This window comes from Sinocyclocheilus grahami, unplaced genomic scaffold (genome assembly GCF_001515645.1).
Source record: "Sinocyclocheilus grahami isolate Dianchi unplaced genomic scaffold, SAMN03320097.WGS_v1.1 scaffold722.1, whole genome shotgun sequence".
NCBI lineage: Eukaryota > Metazoa > Chordata > Actinopteri > Cypriniformes > Cyprinidae > Sinocyclocheilus > Sinocyclocheilus grahami.
In genome coordinates, this window is record NW_015505901.1 from 396447 (window position 1) to 414367 (window position 17921).

General features: G+C 36.0%; 1 protein-coding gene across 1 annotated transcript in view; it reads left to right on the top strand.

Annotated features, from left to right (window-relative positions):
- The window catches only part of LOC107560374 (uridine diphosphate glucose pyrophosphatase-like), a 37131-nt gene extending 20969 nt beyond the window's left edge, over window positions 1–16162 (top strand). The window contains exons 3-5 of the mRNA XM_016244531.1: window positions 6876–6940; window positions 9212–9215; window positions 14043–16162. Of these exons, the coding sequence (XP_016100017.1) occupies window positions 6876–6940; window positions 9212–9215; window positions 14043–14292 (319 nt within the window). The 3' untranslated portion in view covers window positions 14293–16162. The remainder of the gene's footprint in view (window positions 1–6875; window positions 6941–9211; window positions 9216–14042) is intronic.
- The last annotated feature ends 1759 nt before the right edge of the window (window positions 16163–17921 follow it).

Below are 17921 nucleotides of genomic sequence, written 5' to 3' on the forward strand. Positions count from 1 at the left end.
CAAGTAACACGAGTTACGTAATCAGATTACTTTTTTCAAGTAACTAGTAAAGTAATGCATTACTTTTTAATTTACAAGAAAATATCTGAGTTACTTTTTCAAATAAGTAATGCAAGTTACTTTGTTTTCTCATGTATTGACTGACAGCTCTCCTGTCCTCATGTTGAGAGAAATCAGGAGTAAGTGCAGAGGCATTGTGTGTGCTGTGTGAACATGATGTTACTGTAGTTCTAGACTAAATGTCAACATGCATTTACTCATCTCACTTCCACAAAAACAGATTCAGTATTATTCAAAATGAAAAAAAAACGTCAACTCAAACTCAGGACATGACGCAAACATGTTAAATAACACAAATATTCTTTATGTATTTAATTCCGTGTTAACCAGTATCTTTGCTGCTGACTTTCGATTATCAACCATACTAATAAGCAAAAATGGCTTTAGATAAACATAACATTTGTTTTTTGTTTTTTTTTTCTGAAGAGAGAAAAATTAGGCAAAGGCAGATGAGAAAAAGTAACGCAAAAGTAACGTAACACATTACTTTCCATAAAAAGTAACTAAGTACCGTAATTAGGTACTTTTTAAGTAAGTAACGCGATATTGTAATGCATTACTTTTAAAAGTTACTTTCCCCAACACTGGATATCACGATGTGCGCATCCGCGATAGTCACATCGCAGGGTGTGTGATGTTTAGAAGGCACTGATCGTTATATTTATACTGATCGTTTTCTTTGCTCACACACAGCGCAAGCTCCCGAGCGCTTTGGAAAGAAGGAGAGAGAGGCTCGGCTGGCGTTTTCCACGCATTTTAGGGGCGACATGTGAACGGCCCCAAAGTCTATCTACACTGGATCATTTGAACTTTGTGTCAGTACGTCATAAACGAGGCATCAGTTTACTGAGGATTTGTCGTGTCGTGTTGCGCCGCATCCAGTGTAGACAGCATCACTGATTAAAATGAGTTCTATAGTATTTTGTCGCTCCGCTCGCGTCCGGTGTAGACACGGTGAGAGCAACGCAGATGCACGTGAACACCGAATTCCGTTCACTTCTGTGTCTATTTGTGCCTGAAATACTGTGCTCTGCAAGTATCCTTGTAAACACAGATGCTTATGGCTTAGGCAGGGCCGCATTAAGACTACACTGGGCCCCGGGGCTATGACTTACTGCAGGACCCCCCCATCACAATAATGATATATATAAAGCTTTAAATAGGATTTTTATCCCACATCAAAATTCTTGATGCACTGAAATTTCACAATTTTTGTTACCAATTTCAATATCACAAAAAAATAATACTAGCCTAAGTAAAAATAAGCTTACTGAAGACAAGTAAACAGTCACAAATTAAGCTACAACAGAACAAAGATCATAAGAAATCGGCCTACTTGAAAAACTTGAAAGCACTGAATAATATTATGATGTATAAAGAAAATTGAAAAATAGACTGAGTGGTCTTGACTTCACTGTATATATTCAATATACATTCATTCTTATTTATTTGACAAAAGTGATTCAGTCAAGAACAGTAAGTGATTTTCCTTCTGATGTTTGATTTACATTATTGACACAAATGGCAACAGCTATATTAGGCTGCTTTAGAGGAATAGTTCTCCCAAAAATGAAAATTCTGTTGTTGTTCTAAACCTGTATGAGATTCCTTGTGCTGTTGAATGCAAAATATTATATTTTGAACAATACTGGTTCATGGTTCAATAGTTGGGCCACCATGACTTTATGGAGAGAAAAAAACACTATTGGAGGCAATGGGGACCAGAAACTGGTTACAATCATTTTTCAAAATATCTTCTTTTATGTTGAGGAGAACAAAGAAATTCATAGAGGTTTAGAACAATTTGAGTTTAAGTATATGATGACAGGCTAGCTTCATTTTTGGGTGAACTATCCTTTTAAGACCTAATCATAGAGGCTAATCCAGGATCTCATATAGCCTAACACTACACATGCTTTATCTTTAACTATTAACGCTCATTTAAGACACAAATAACTGTGTTTACGAGGATACTCGCCGCAAAGGCGAAAATTTTGTCCGCGCGAATCAGGCTGAAACCGTCTTAATGCACGCATTTAGCAGAATGAATTCTGCCCCACTGCTTAATGTTCATTAACAGTTTAAAACATTTGTTTTAAAACCTGCTTAAAACGCGTTTAAATGATAAGCTTAGCCTACATCTTGACGAGCAAAACTATTAATACATTTCTACCGGATTATCTCCCAATCCTTAAATGAATATATAGAGTTTGTTCAAACACAAAAACAATAGGACATCCAGTTAATAATCAAACTAACCGTGTAGACGATGATGCTGTTTTTTTCCCATGTGCCCGGTTCACTTGCTGTTCCAACAACAGTTGATTGAAGTTACCGCCACTGCATCATCAGCTTTAGTAACCTGATAGGGGAGTTTACTAACTTATGTTTTTTTTCTGTTGTTTGTATTTGAAGTTTTTCATTTTTTGAGCCCTCATCTCTCTCAGAATTGCTGACATTTTTACTTCTAGAATATTGTTCTTTGCGCGAACATTTCCAGATTACTCCAGAACGAAGTGAAGAGTGGAGGTGAATGCAAACATAGGCTACTGGGCAGCGATCACCTGATAGATACGTGCACATGTCGTTCAAATGTCAAATATAGAATAAATGCATTAGATTGGTAAACCAAATTCAGACTTTAAGCTTCAATCTCAAATGTAATGCATGGAATTTACGGAAAAGCTCAACTAAATAACAGCGCTAATAAGTGGGGGGCGTGGTGACTTTGGCAATCGGCGCGCCAGTCTATTTACCCCACAGCCAATCACGGGCCCCGTCCTTGTTCGGGCCCCGAAGCTTCAGCCCCGCCTAGCCAATGGTTAATACGGCCCTGGGCTTAGGTGAAGGTAAACAATAGAGAAAGAAAATGGACGTGTAATAGTATATTGGTGAACGTTAATCAAACAACAAAACACAAAGAAAACTCACTTTTGTAGCTTTAACACAGATTTATTAGATTTAATTTATACAATGAAGGCTATGCAGTGTTATTTTACATTTGATTATTTAATTTCTGTACCTGAATACGTAAGATTTAGGCAACCTGAAAAATATAAAGCACTGCTTATTTAATTTGTATCTTTGTTCTGTTATTTATCTATGCTTATAATTTGTTTATTTTCTATGCTGATTTACTCGCCTACAAAATCACGCAAATCATTGATTATTTTTTTCCAAATAGAGCTATTGAAGTCATCTTCAATACTTCATATCGCAATATATATCGCAGAAAAAAAGTTTTTCCAGTATTGTGCAGCCCTACTACCATTCAAAAGTTTGAGGGCAGTAAGAATTTTTGAAGAAATTAATACTTTTGCTTGACAAAAACACATTGAATTGATCAAAAATGACAGTAAAGACATTTTCAAAAAATTGTTTCAAATAAATCTTGTTCTTTTAAAATTAATATTCATCTGAGAATCCTGAATAAAAAGAAATCACTTTTTTCACAAAGGCAGCACTACTGTTTTCAACATAGATAATAATAAGAAATGTATCTTGAGCACCAAATCAGCATATTAGAATGATTTCTGTAGGATCATGAGACACAGAAACCTGAAGTAATGGCTGCTGAAAATTCAGCTTTGCCATCACAGGATTAAATTGTACAAATATATTCAAATATAAAAGTTATTTTTCAAATTGTAAAAATAGTTTACAATATTACTGTTTTACTCTATTTTATTAAATAAATGCAACATAAACATCTTTCAAAAACATAAAAAAAAAAAAAAAAAAACTTACCAACCCCAAACTTTGTGTATGTTAAAATATACTTGTTAAAATATTTGATGTCACCGTATAACCTACTCATTGTTTGCACTGTTTGGTGGATTGATGAATGGGGTGATCTGTAGTTGAAAGGTAAAGCCATTAAGATCAGCATCTGTTCAGGTCATTAATGCCATTGCTACAGTCTATTGAGAGCTCTGCTGGTGTTTGTGAGGTTGAGTTGGTAGCCATTGTCTTTTGTGAGGACTTTCAAGAGTGTTGATGAGTGTTTATTGTTGTCTGTGTATGTGATGTTATTGGTTCTTATAATCACCAGCACCAGTCCTCTGCTTTCTTTGCTGCTGCTCCCATTGCATCGCATCCTGCAGCGAGCACCAAACACCCGTAATGGACAGCATGCTTAACGGTGTGTGACGCATCCTGCGTGACTTTGACAGGATTTTCAGAGACGAGAGGTGAAGCGGCGAGGAGCGCGCCATTCAGACATGCCTCAGCTCGCTGGGGCACTGACCTATCAGCTGCAGTTTTCAAGTTTTGACCCAGACTGCACTCTTCATTTGGGATAGTCCACAGCTCATCAACAGTGAAGAAAAAGGAGGATCTTATCTGATAGACACTGGATGTGTGCTACTTCCCCCTCAGGGCCCCTCTTAATAAGGCCTCAAACCATCAGATCATTGTGTCTCCAGATGATAGCGCTTCCTACCAAAAGTTTGTGTATGATCTGAGTCATGTCAATTCAGGAGTGTCTTCCTCATTGAAGAAGCTCTATCATTTTTTGATCAATGATTTTGACCCTCCAAAACCTTTTTCACTGAAACCGAAAATTAATTCATTTTTTTCCCCCCGTTTTGTCTATTTCCAGTTGCTGAAATTTTGGTGCATCACTAAACTCTTAGTGTTTTTAAAGATGAAATGTAAGAGACAAAGGTGGTCTAAGAATTCAATACAGAAAAAGAGTATGAACTAAAAAACAGAATTGATAAGTTAAAAAAGTCTATATCAGTTGATAACCAAAATGCTACTGATATACTTTGTTGTGCATCTCTTTGATAAGACTTTTATTTGTGTGTATAGCCATGTAAAAAAAAAACTCAGCAGAGAACAAATGCTTGTATGCGAATGCATATTGTGGGTAAGATTCAAGAGTGCGTGTAGGTGTATATTCAGTCTGTGGTAATCTCTGGCACGCATTCACCATGGGAAAGGCAGGGCAGGGCTTCCTGCCTCTACAGACATATCCGCTTTCACCACTCAAAGAGCCGTCTCTTTCCATTGCCATTGAAACAATCGCGCTAATACAACGTATTATAGCTTAGAATGAAATGAGGCCTGTGACAATCAACAAATCTTGCACTCTAAAGGTGCGGTCACATTTACTGTCATTTGCTGAATTTTGCAGGCAAAATCCAGTCATTTCAATAGGACGCCGTAAAACAATTGGGAATTTCATGTGAAGATTTGCCCAAACAGATTTCAAGTTGCCCACGCATTTGCCGTGTCGACCAATAGGAGGTTGCTTGTTTTGAAAGTGACTTCAAGCAGTGATTCATACTGTGCATTGCTATCCATTTGCAATGCGGAATATTTTGCCAAAATTGTATTAATGTGTCCACAAGTTAATGGAATAGATCACCCCAAAAAGATTAAGATTTGGAGACATTGAGCATTATGTTACTTGCTCACCGGTGGATCCTCTGTGAATGGGTGCCGTCAGAATGAGAGTCCAAGCAGCTGTTAAAAACATCATAATAACCTACAAGTAACCCACACAACTCTAGTCCATCAATTAAAGTTTTGTGAAAAGAAAAGCTTTGTGTTTATAAGAAATTAAATTAATCTATCATTAAAACATTTTTAACTTCAAACTGTTGTTTCCAGCTAAAATATGAGTCTTCTATCCATAATATTACTTTCTCCAGAGAAAACGTTGTCAGGAAAGAAATATGCATAACTTAAGCACAAATTAAGTGAAACGAGTTCTAAACAATTATTTTGATGTGAGAGGACTTTTTCACTGGAGGAAAATGGATTATGGACTCAAATTTTGGCTGATGGTTTAAAGTTAAAATGCCTTAATGTTTGATTTATTTCTTACAAACACACTCAGCTTTTTTCAGTTATCTGCACCCACTCACTGCAAAGGATCCATTGGTGAGCGAGTGATGTAATGCTAAATTTGTCCAAATCTGTTGCAATGAAGAAACAAACTCATCTACATCTTGGATGGCCTGAGGGTGTGTACATTTTCAGCAAATTTTCATTTTCCAGTGAACTATTCCTCGTTTATACCTACTATTAAGATCCATCTCTAGAAGTTCAAATTAATACAGCCGTTTGACTAAATACATTTGACTTTCAGCCTATTATCAATGAATTGTCTATTTAAAATCTCACATAAATGCTCGAGACAGATGTTATGTCATTGTGTTGTCAAGTCAAGTCACCTTTATTTATATAGCGCTTTTAACAATACAGATTGTGTCAAAGCAACAGCATTAATTAGGAAAATAGTGTGTCAATAATACAAAATGACAATAGTAAACACTAACTTTTCAGCATTTTGTCCTAGTTGAGTGGGGGAAGATGTCGCTTGTATGAGTGTGAAAGTGCTATACACTGTCCCCTGACCTCATGCCATGCTGAGCTATTAGCTTGCTTTCAGTCCAACAAGGCCCTGCTATCCCAGTATGATTCAGTGGATAAATCCTATTATACAGAGATCCTTAAAACACAGGGATTTATTCTCTTCTTCTTAATGCATTATGTTCAGTCTCAAACTGAGATAAAGTGAAAACCCAAGACCACATCCAAGGTGTTAATCCAGGGTGATTTGTTGGGGCTTGATGGAGCAAGGGTGTCCATGTGCCTCTCTCTCTAACACACATGCTCACATTCACTTTCTCTCTTTATCACTAAGCCTAGATGAGTTGTTGGATCAGTTGTGTTGTTGCTCTGGCAGGACTGGATGCATTAACAGTAAGGAAACTATTGTCGAGTACTCATCAACTGGAACTGTTTTTCGAAATGCCCACTAAACTTCTAAATCCATTGCTCTTTCCTTTCTTTCCTCTCTCCAGTGTCTCTGTGCTGATTTTCAACACCACCTCACACTGTTTCATCCTGGTCAAGCAGTTCCGCCCAGGTAACACCCTGCAGTCTTTGTTAATTCCTGATGTTTTTCCACAGTCTTTGATTCTTTGATTTTGCTCGATTTTAGTTGTAATCTTGTTTTCTTCACACCAACTTAATGAATGTTTTGTACAGCCTTTTTTTTTTTTACTTCCCTGAGACCTTCAGAAGGTTTAAGGCTGTAAGGTTTTTCAATTAGATATCAGGGTTGTGAAGGGAAATGAAGAAATGGCTCCCTTTCAGTTAATGAGTTGGAATTTAAATTGCATTGCAGTTCATTCCACTCCCTGTCATTCTAATGAAAAGAAATCCAGCACGGCTAATCCAATTCTGCTTCCTTAAATTAGCATATCAATGCTGCATCCGTTTGTTCATTCAAATTCAATTACAATTCTGAAATTGATTTTGAATTTAATAACCATTCTAAATTAAATTGGGAATTTTGCACAGCCTTGTTAGAAAAGCCTTGTTAAAAATCAAGAAGTAAGTCTTTTTACACCTAAACTAATATTTCCTGTTCGTTTCATATCTGTCTGTCTAACCTATACTCCTCTCATCCCACACAACCCAAGAGCCTGTGCGGGACAGATACATTCAAAACTTCCCTAAACCTTCTTTTAATATGTTATTCTCACTTTTTTGTAGCATGATTTGACAGCAGAACAACAGCTTGACACACTGTACAGTGATTTCACAAAGACTCATTTTCAAACACTTTCACACATACTTAATTTATACTGGATCTTGTTACAGAGTGACGTACAACACCCAGATCCCTCTGTTATCTCTACTTGAAAGAGATGATGAAATATCTTTTGTTCTGCTGCAGATTTTTAAAAACATCTGATATGTAACGGATATCAAGTGCCATTTTATAACTACTGTTAGAGAGTGTTGCTATGTTGAAAGGTTTGCCTAAGAATAACATGGATGATAAACATTTATAAACAATACCGTTTATAACCTTGCCACATCCATTCAGGTCATTTCTCTCAAATGGGTTGCACATTCTTGACTTTTCAAGCTTTTTTATTTGGTCTAGTGACCATCTTTAGTCGTTTCCAAATGAAACGTTCAATGTTTAGATTGCACATAGAGAAAACCACAAAAGCATTTATTGACCTACTGCAATGCAAAAAAACCTAAATCCAAAGCATTTACGTATTGGCCCATGTGATGCGAAGTCAAAATCTATTAGCATGATGTAGCTAGCTAGCAACATTGTGTTAATAAATGTCATCAAATTTCAGTCGGTTTGTGGTTAGAGGTTATTTCTTGCAAATGGTGTCGGATGTAATGTATTTTGGTGATGTCAGTGAGTATAAAATGCTGAAAGCTGCTGCTTTTTCTAATAATGGATGTGGGAAAATTGTTCTGGAAATTTAGCAGCTTTCAAGTGTGAAAGTGGCTAGTAATAACGCAAGCAGTCTCATCAGTGATACACTGATAATGAAACAAGTCATGAGGTTTATGCAGGCTTATTTATTTTCTTTATTAGATGTCTCTCTGGTATCTAATACTTGATTCTGATTGGTCAATCACATCTTTCTGCAGTCAGATATATTTGTAAAGTGACCCAGATATAAATGCATCATTCATTCATTCAGTCATTTTCACAAAATAGACCCCTTCGGGATTATATGGTTATATTTTTATCCTTTACACACAGTATATTAAGAAGAAACTATATATGTACTATTATACTACTATTACTATCAGTATGATTTTTTTGTTTTTGAAAGAAATTTTAATTGTTCTGGAAATTTAGCAGCTTTCAAGTGTGAAAGTGGCTAGTAATAACGCAAGCAGTCTCATCAGTGATACACTGATAATGAAACAAGTCATGAGGTTTTTGCAGGCTTATTTATTTTCTTTATTAGATGTCTCTCTGGTATCTAATACTTGATTCTGATTGGTCAATCACAGCTTTCTGCAGTCAGATATATTTGTAAAGTGACCCAGATATAAATGCATCATTCATTCATTCAGTCATTTTCACAAAATAGACCCCTTCAGGATTATATGGTTATATTTTTATCCTTTACACACAGTATATTAAGAAGAAACTATATATGTACTATTATACTACTATTACTATCAGTATGATTTTTTTGTTTTTGAAAGAAATGTAAAAAAAAATTCAGCAAGGAGGCATTAAAGGCACAATATGTAATTTTTGCCGCTAGAGGGCGCGTATTCAAAATAAACAAATAGACAAAGGTGTAGTTTGATGACGCCGTGACTGAGTGTGGAATCATGGGAGTTGTCTTCTTCATCCCCATAGGTGGGTGAGGCTGAAAGCCGTCGAAGCAAAACGAAAGCAGCAGAGCTTTTATTATGCCACAGTCGACTGCTTCCACTCCTTCCAGTCGTGTGTATGTGGGGAAAAAGCAGCGCTGTTTTATCACACTAGATACATTTGAAAGTTCTGTTATAATGCTACTCTGTGCGGTCGTCAACGGTCTAATAAAATGCACAACATATTAAAGCGTCTTTGGTGTTTCCATGTTTTCTACAAAACAAAACCGGAAATCGAGGGGTTATGAAGTCATTGGCAGGCGACACAATAACACTATGGACACGCTCTGTGTCACTAGTTAAAATTGCTTATTTCTCTGGATTTAAACATTCTTCGAAACATTTGGGATAATGTAAGTACACAAGTCAGCAAAATATATAACACTGTTCTAGTGTTTTTTGGATATTTTAATAAAAAAATCTTACATATTCTGCCTTTAATTTTGATCAGTCAGAAAGTGATAGTAAATATATTTATAATATAATTACAAATGTTTATAGTTACAAAAATTATTATTGAATAAATGCTGTTCTTTTTAATTTTCTATTCATCAAAGATTCAACAATTATAAAAAAAAATGTTTCTTGAGCAGCAAATCAGCATAGAATGATTTCTGAAGGATCATGTGACACTGAAGACTGGAGTAATGTCTGCTGAAAATTCAGCTTTGTCATGAGAGGAAATAAAATACTTTTTAAAATGTTTTTTAAAAACGTTATTTGAAATTGTAATAATGTTTCACACTATTACTGTTTTTTATTGTATGTTTGATCTAAGCCTTGGTGAGCATAAGAGACTTCTTTCAAAAGCATAAAAAAAATAATCGTAATCCCCACAAAATTTTGAACAGTAGAGTGTGTGTGTGAGAAAGGAATGTATAAATGTCTGGTAATACTGCACTATGTCATGGCTGACATACTTTTTTTTTTGTTATCTCAACTGATTTTTCTCTCCCTATTTAATATTTAACCTTCATCTCCATCATTACCAGCCCTAAACCCCCAGAGTAAAGAAACTCAGATAAAGTATCCAGGGGTTAAATGGGTCCCAATCTCATGTGTAAAAGTAGAAGAAACAGTGCTGCATTATGCTCTTATCAGTCTTCATTGACGAGACCGTCGTAAACCTCTGCCGCCTCACACCTGCCAGAGTCACACACCTGTGTGTGTGTGTGTGTGTGGGCCTGCAACATCTGCCTGGTGCTGTTTATTGTGACCTGTGCCACAGCCATCTCTGATTAGCTTAAATACCACATGGAGTCACAAAGGATCCTCCTCCCAAATGCACAGTGGCACACACAGACATGGTCAGACGCACCTGCCAACTGCACCATTCTAAACACCTGTGAACCTCACGCTGCACCTGCTGCTTTTATGGGCTGAGTAGGGACATAAAGGAATTACCTTCTTCTGCTTGATTGTGTTAAAAAGTGAAATGGTCTTTTTTTCCCCCCTCCTTTTCCACTTTTAGTTATTAGAAACAAGAGGGATCAGGAAATGTTGTGTAGAAGAGGGTGAGGAAATTACACATTGTCCATATGGGTATTTACACTAACCACTGGACCACAGCACCAACCAGATTGCTTTATAAATATGTCAACTTGGTTAAAGCAGCCAAAATGAACTTTCTCTCTCTCTCTTTCTGACATTGTTTATCACTTAATACAATTCTTAACCTTACAGTCTCTTATAGTCACCAAGGCTGCATTTTTTTTGTCAAAAATATGTTAAACTGGCCAGCTATCCAGTGTGTTGTGATTGGCCGAATACCTCAAGCGTGTGATGGAAATGTTACGCCCCTTGCCATATTCTGATGCCCTGTCATGCCGGAGCGACGAGACAAAAACATTAAAAGCCATTATAAACGAGGCATTTGTTGCATCCAGTGGGGACATAATTACGGATTATAATGACTTATACTGTCTTTTTACGTGTTGCATTGCATTGCGCCGCGTAAACATAAAACCATGTCTGCATTTGTGATCGGAGAAATGACAAACTACAAACGCTACTCTACACTGCCCAAAACTTGCGTTTGAATCATCAGTGGCAAATTCTTTAAATATAAAAAACGTACTTACAGTCTGTGAGTCAGAACAGCCAGCATTGTAGTCTACTCTACCAGGATCAGGAAACAGTCCTCCATAAAATGCGCTGGACACATAAAACCATATTTGGGTTGAACTGTTCTGAAACGGTGTTGTAAGTACAACTTAACCACTGATTTCTAGTCGTGTCGTCTTTTGGAAGACCAAACAAAGTAGTTTCGCTTCACAACGAAACACACAGCGCCTTCACGACATGGCAGCGGCGGCAACAACAATACTACAGCGAGAATAAAAGTTACGCCTTCTTTCTTTGCGTGAACATTTGGGTGGCGTTATGCAAATCTTCCCACATCGTGACGTAGACATGTGGGGGCGTGTTAGAGCGAGCCGTTTTAGGTAGGCGTGGTTGACTCTTAACTTTTATAAAGAATATCTCTTTGGATTTGAGACTTTAGTCTTTGCAACTTTGCAGATCTTATTTATGCACCAAGAGCTTGTAACACTCCAAAGAGAAAGGAAAAATTGAAATCGCATCATATGACCCCTCTTATATATTTTTTTAATGCAATTCATTCATGGCAAAGCTGAATCGTCAGTGTCACATGATCCTTCAGAAATCATACTAATATACTGATTTGATGCTCAAGAAGCATTTCTTGCTATGACGTTTGAAAACATTGAGCTGCATAATGTTTTGGTGGAAATTGTGATACTATTTTTTCAGGATTCTTTGATGAATAGAAAATTAAAAAAACCGCATTAATTTGAAATAGAATTCTTTTGAAACATTATAAATGTCTTTACTGTCACCTTTGATCAATGTAATATGTCCTTGCTGAATAAAAGCATTAACTGCTTTATAAAAATAAAATAAAAAACTGTCCCAAAGTGTTTAAGCACTGTGGCTCTATCAAAACATTGCTTATGTCATTATTTTTTCTGTTCTGTTTGGTGAAGCTAATATCACAGAAATTAAGCCAAGTTATTTTGGGCAGTACTGAAGGAATAGGAGTCATCTGAATTGAGCTTTCAATTTGCAAAATTAGCATCAGAATAATAGAGCCACACTGACATTTGTAGTGCTAAACTTTCTCCTAAAGAGAGGAGGATTCTATCTTCTGTGTTGAAAACATTATGAAACTGGAATTGTCCAAAGATTTAATAGAAATACCGTAGAAGTACTGTATCTTCTGGCCCCTTTAGAGCCGTTCAGAACAGTTCATTTGTAATTTCTTGTCTTTATTCTTCATGAGTGGGTGTCAGCATAGACCCCATTCCTCATTGTTAACATACACGGTGGAGTCCTGGAGATTCTCTTGAAATTCTTCCTCTCAAATGTAGAGTCATGTTTTGCAATGCACCCATTGTGGTTAAACTCATCCTAGAAAGTGATTGCCGGGGCTTATTCCATTTTTGCCTCCTCAGGCCATCATCCATCACTTCGATGGTGTGCAGGCAACACAGCCTTGTAATTTTCTTCCATATTTCATGAGCTCATTTAAAAAAATCTGTTTCAGACTACAAAATACTAGGAAAAGAAGGGGCTTTTAGAAACTTATTTTTACTCATGAGTTTTTTTTCATGAGTAAGTGCTTTTAATGGCTTTTAATTACACTTGCTGGTCATCTGGGTAACACCCCTGGGCAGCTAGTTTCTAGGTTGGTTATAATCTTGGAAGCGAAGTACAGTTCCTATCTGAATGGGGAAAGACAGAGATGTACCAAGCTGTTTGGCAAGATTACATTTCAAATCAGTAGTACAATTTGACAACAGTGGTATAGTAGCAGAAAATTCAACTTCTTAGCTCAGCTTCTTAATTATGTTAAAAATATAAGCTGTCTGTCAATGTTACATTTGAAGTCAGAAATAAAAGCTAATAGCAGTGTATTTAGCATTCGCATTTAGCAAAAATGTGGCTTTAACTTAAATCATGTTAAAATGCACTCCTTATCAAAGTTACAACACGAGGAATAAATAATCGGGAATAGACTCTTTAACAACTGTGTATGACATTAATATTGAGCAAAAATGTGACTACTTTAGCTTAAATCATGCTAAAAATGTGCTAACACTGATTTACATTTACATCTGCAAGACGTATTTTTTGAGTGTTTGCTCATCTGCAATACGTCTATAGGAGGTTTCCTATCAGATGTTTAGAAGATGTCCTTAAGATGGTTATGATTTAGAATGTAAATCTGACGTCTGAAAGACATCTATCAGATGTTTGTACACAGCAGATTCTTTCCAGATGAAGCGATCTTTAGCAGACGTACGTGTGCTATCTGGGAAGCTGTTTGTCAAGGTTACATTTCAAATCAGGAATAAAATTAACTAGAGTTGTATTTAGCATTAGCATTTAGCAACAATTTGGCTACTTTAGCTCAAATCATGCGAAAAAAAATTGCAGTTCAATAACATTCGAAATCAGAAATAAAATCTTAAGAGTTGTATTTAGCATTAGCATTTAGCAACAATTTGGCTACTTTAGCTCAAATCATGCGAAAAAAAATTGCAGTTCAATAACATTCGAAATCAGAAATAAAATCTTAAGAGTTGTATTTAGCATTAGCATTTATTTCGCTCAAATGTTGCTTCTTTAGCTTACATCTTGCGAAACAGAACATTCATAGTTGCATTCACAGTTTATAGCTGCAGTGTCTTATGAATGAAAACTGGGGCATCTCCTGGTTTCTGTGTTCTCGTATTGCTCTTTTTGGCTTGTTATTATCAAGTGTCCTGAGTCCCTTGTGCTTTCCTCCCCCACAGGTCAGGAGTCGGAGTGACTGGATCGAAGCAGACCATGTTCTACGCAGAGGTGTCCGAGGAGAATCGTGTCGGAGAGGGAGGAGGTAAACCCCAAGAGGGCGAATTGATCGAGGTGGTCAAAGTTCCCCTTCACGAAGCCATGACCTTTGCCTTTGATGAGAGCATCCCTAAAACGATGGGTGTCATTTTCAGCTTCATCTGGTTCCACAGCAACATGTCACCGAAGTACAAGATCTCCACCAACGTGTAACACAACGGTTCCAAGCCATCCAGAAATACAAGTCATTGCATACATTTTTATATATAATCAAAATGGTCACTAACTGTTAATTATTTTGTTATTTCTTACACTTTTATCTGTTTGTTGTGGTTCTAGCTATTGTCTTAAGCAGCACTTGTGTGCCATCCGCTGAAGAGGTTCATTGTGAGTTTGTTTCGTGTAACTGAATGCTTTGTTTTTAACATGTCAGGAATTTCAGCCAGCCATTTGAAATCACACCCCGGCCCTTAAAGACTTTGTAATGGTGATCTATTCCACTCTAATTTGAGAGGGTAAGATCTGAAAGACTGTGTTGATATCATCAGAGAGAGGATCATTCGTGATTGAAGCTGTACTTTGTGGTCAGAAAGTGAGACCTCTAGCCATATTCCCACCAGTTTTGCTGTCAGGCCATTTAGTAGAATGACATTCATTTTTAAATGTCAATAAGCAAGTAAATAATCACAATAATTAATGTAAATGATGTGACTAACACACAGGCAGCTACACAAATGAGAGAACTTGAGAGCCACTTCTTATAAAACAATCATTGACAAAGAAAATCTCAGGTCCAAAGCTGACTTTGGGACATTCAGGGTTAGTGATGATGCTGAAAAATACTGAGGTGTTTTTTAATTTATTTTTTATTGCCGCTTACCATTAAGTTGATATTCTGAGTATTTTGCACAGAATTTATTCATGAAATATCTACTACAAAAACCTAAAGTGTGAGTACAGTGCTAGTGCTACAGGTTTAACGCTGCTTTGCCATAATCATCATAACTATAACATTGTTCTGAATTCTTTCAGAACTTATGGAATAGAATATATTAGGGGTGCATGAGCTTGCCTGCTGAAGTAAAAAAAATATATAATAATAATAATAATATTTTCAAATACCATATATTGTCAGAGGACTGGTACCTCCTAAAGTCACAGCAACAAAGCATAGTGACTTTCCTGAAATCCCTTGAATATGATACTTGAAATAATTTGTATTACAGTTGCAGTTTACTGTATGAATATATAGGGTGATGACTATAAATGCTTGATTATAATCAATATACCCTCAATATTTTCCATGATACCTCGAAGATTTGAGAGGCTGCTTGTAATTTCACTTGCAAACATTTTATCAAGGTGAGCTGAAGCTTTCTGAATCAGATTGTCGCTCTGTTGTAGTTCAGTTCAGATTCTCTTATGCACAAAGAATTCCCTACCTTAATTCCAATTGATTAATCAGTCAGTTGTTTTTCTTAAATCTTGTTGGATTAATTTGTTTGTGAAGGTTATTGAAGTGCACAAACATTTGTTAATACTAGCTTTGTTTTTGTCATGACTATTATCAGCGTCACTTTAAATAAATTGAGTATTACCAGCTGATTGGATCTTATTGTAAAGAATTTCCTCTGTCCTATCACTGTACTCTGTAGTCTATATTCTATTGTGATTGTTTATCAGCTTTATCAATACATATGGTCAGTGTGCTAAAACACAAGTTACCATGGTCATATAATCAGTGAAAACGAGTGTTGTGGAAAAAGACAAACGGGTTTGGTTTGGTCCACAATGGGAGTGTTTTTAAACGTCAAGCGCTCCTTTTAAAGTATGCAAATGAGACATTTAAGAATTATGCATTTGATTTGGAAGCATTATTTCATATCACAATGCCTCAGATATCATTTTCTTTATCTCTTCTTATAAAAAAAATCTTTGAACTTGTTTGAGTGTTTTGTACGTTTATCTCAGGATAGGGCTTGATTTCTTTTAAAAATTTATAAATTGTTGATTTATTGTCATGTGCCACTGTTAGTAATGCTTGATTTTCAAACTTACTGATTGTTTTCATGTATGGCACCTCGAACGGATATATATATATATATATATATATATATATACACACACATACACACAATTAAGTATCTTTTGACATTTGAAAATATATATATATATTTCAAAAATGAAATATTGCATGTGCACTCTGTATTACATTGATCTGCATTCAGTTTAAATGAATAAAAAGGTTACTGCCTTAGGTCATGGAGTCTCTATTTGTGTCAGTTTCAGTCAGTATCCGTGCAAAATTATTATACATATGCAGAATTGTAGAGTGGTGTAATGACTGATAAACAACACTATTTTCCCAATGAAATCCAGAACTTGTTTCTCTGGGGTGCCGATTCCAAAAATAGTGCACTTTTCCACAAAAGATGTGCATTTTGAAGCATTTTTGCTTTCGACAACCATTTTTAAGGTGAAGAAGTATTGTATTACCCCTTAATCATCAGAAAATCTGCTGCAAAAAACATAGTTCCTATCTTCCTTTAAACCAGGTTACAACTATTTGTTCAATTCTCAGCCATTTTTCACATGAATGATTCTGAAGATGTTATGTAATACCCAATCCTGATTTCAAGGTTAGAATTATGTACATCGACAAAAGAAAATATACATATGACCAAGGTGTTTTCTGCTACATCCAAACAACAGATTGTTACAGATTTTGTGGGGGAAAAAACTAATGGAAAGTTCTCATTGATATTTTTGAACTTGGAATCATCAAATTAGGTAATATTAGGCCTTTGTTGCATATCATCCTATCAGCATTAAGCTTAATTTATGAACATGTTTATTTAAAGTTCTTTGACGTTATTAGAATTTTTTGTGATGTTACGTGATGTTTTCATCCAAAACTGAGGGACAATTTGTGAAGTCTTTCTCATCCAGAGCTCTCTAGGGGTCAGAGTGAGCTCTTCATTATGTAGAGCTTGGAGAGGAGTTGAGTTGTCAAGGTAATGTTTGTTTTCATCTCTGCTCTTTTTAGGCACATTGGTAATCATTAGACAGCCTTACTGAGGGATGTCCGGGGATTGTGGAGGAGGGACAGGTGGTTGGGTGAGGGGGTCACAAATAATAGCATTAAGTAACTGAGTGCAACTACCACCACTTAGCTATAGCAACCACACGCCTCACAACAAGACACAATGAGTGTGATCTGTGAGGCAGGGAAGAGGAGAAGACGTGGCAAGGGCACTTAAGCATGTTTTCTATGCTTCCTGATTTACTGATGGCTTTGTTCAGATGACCCAGAAAGGGCTTGTGTCAGATGTACTAAGCCCTTTTTTGGCTTTTCTTGTTGTGTGTTTAATGTAATGAAATGGGAACCGCTTCATTACATTTTTTTTATCATTAACCCTGTGATGCCTGACATGAAATAATAGATAATTTGATTGAAATGAAGTTTTTGAAATTTTATACAAAAAACTAAAATAATAATAAACAGTTTGCATGTGCTTTTGTTGACTATCATTTTTGATTTCCATACACTGGCTTATATAGTGAAAATATAGAGCTCATATTTGAATGATCCCTTTAACACCAGTTTATACACAATGGATTATGAATATTCCAGATGTTGTCTTTGTGAAGCCTGGCATCGGTTTGATTTGCAGAGGGAAATTCACTTTACAATGAAAATTATGTGTGGGAGACAAGTTGTGCTGCTTTGAGTTTGGTGCCAATCTCATAATTTTCTCTGTATACTTTAATCAAGCACAAAATATAATTGTGACTTTATACCTCAATTTATGCAACTTTATTGTAATTATGACTTTATTTCA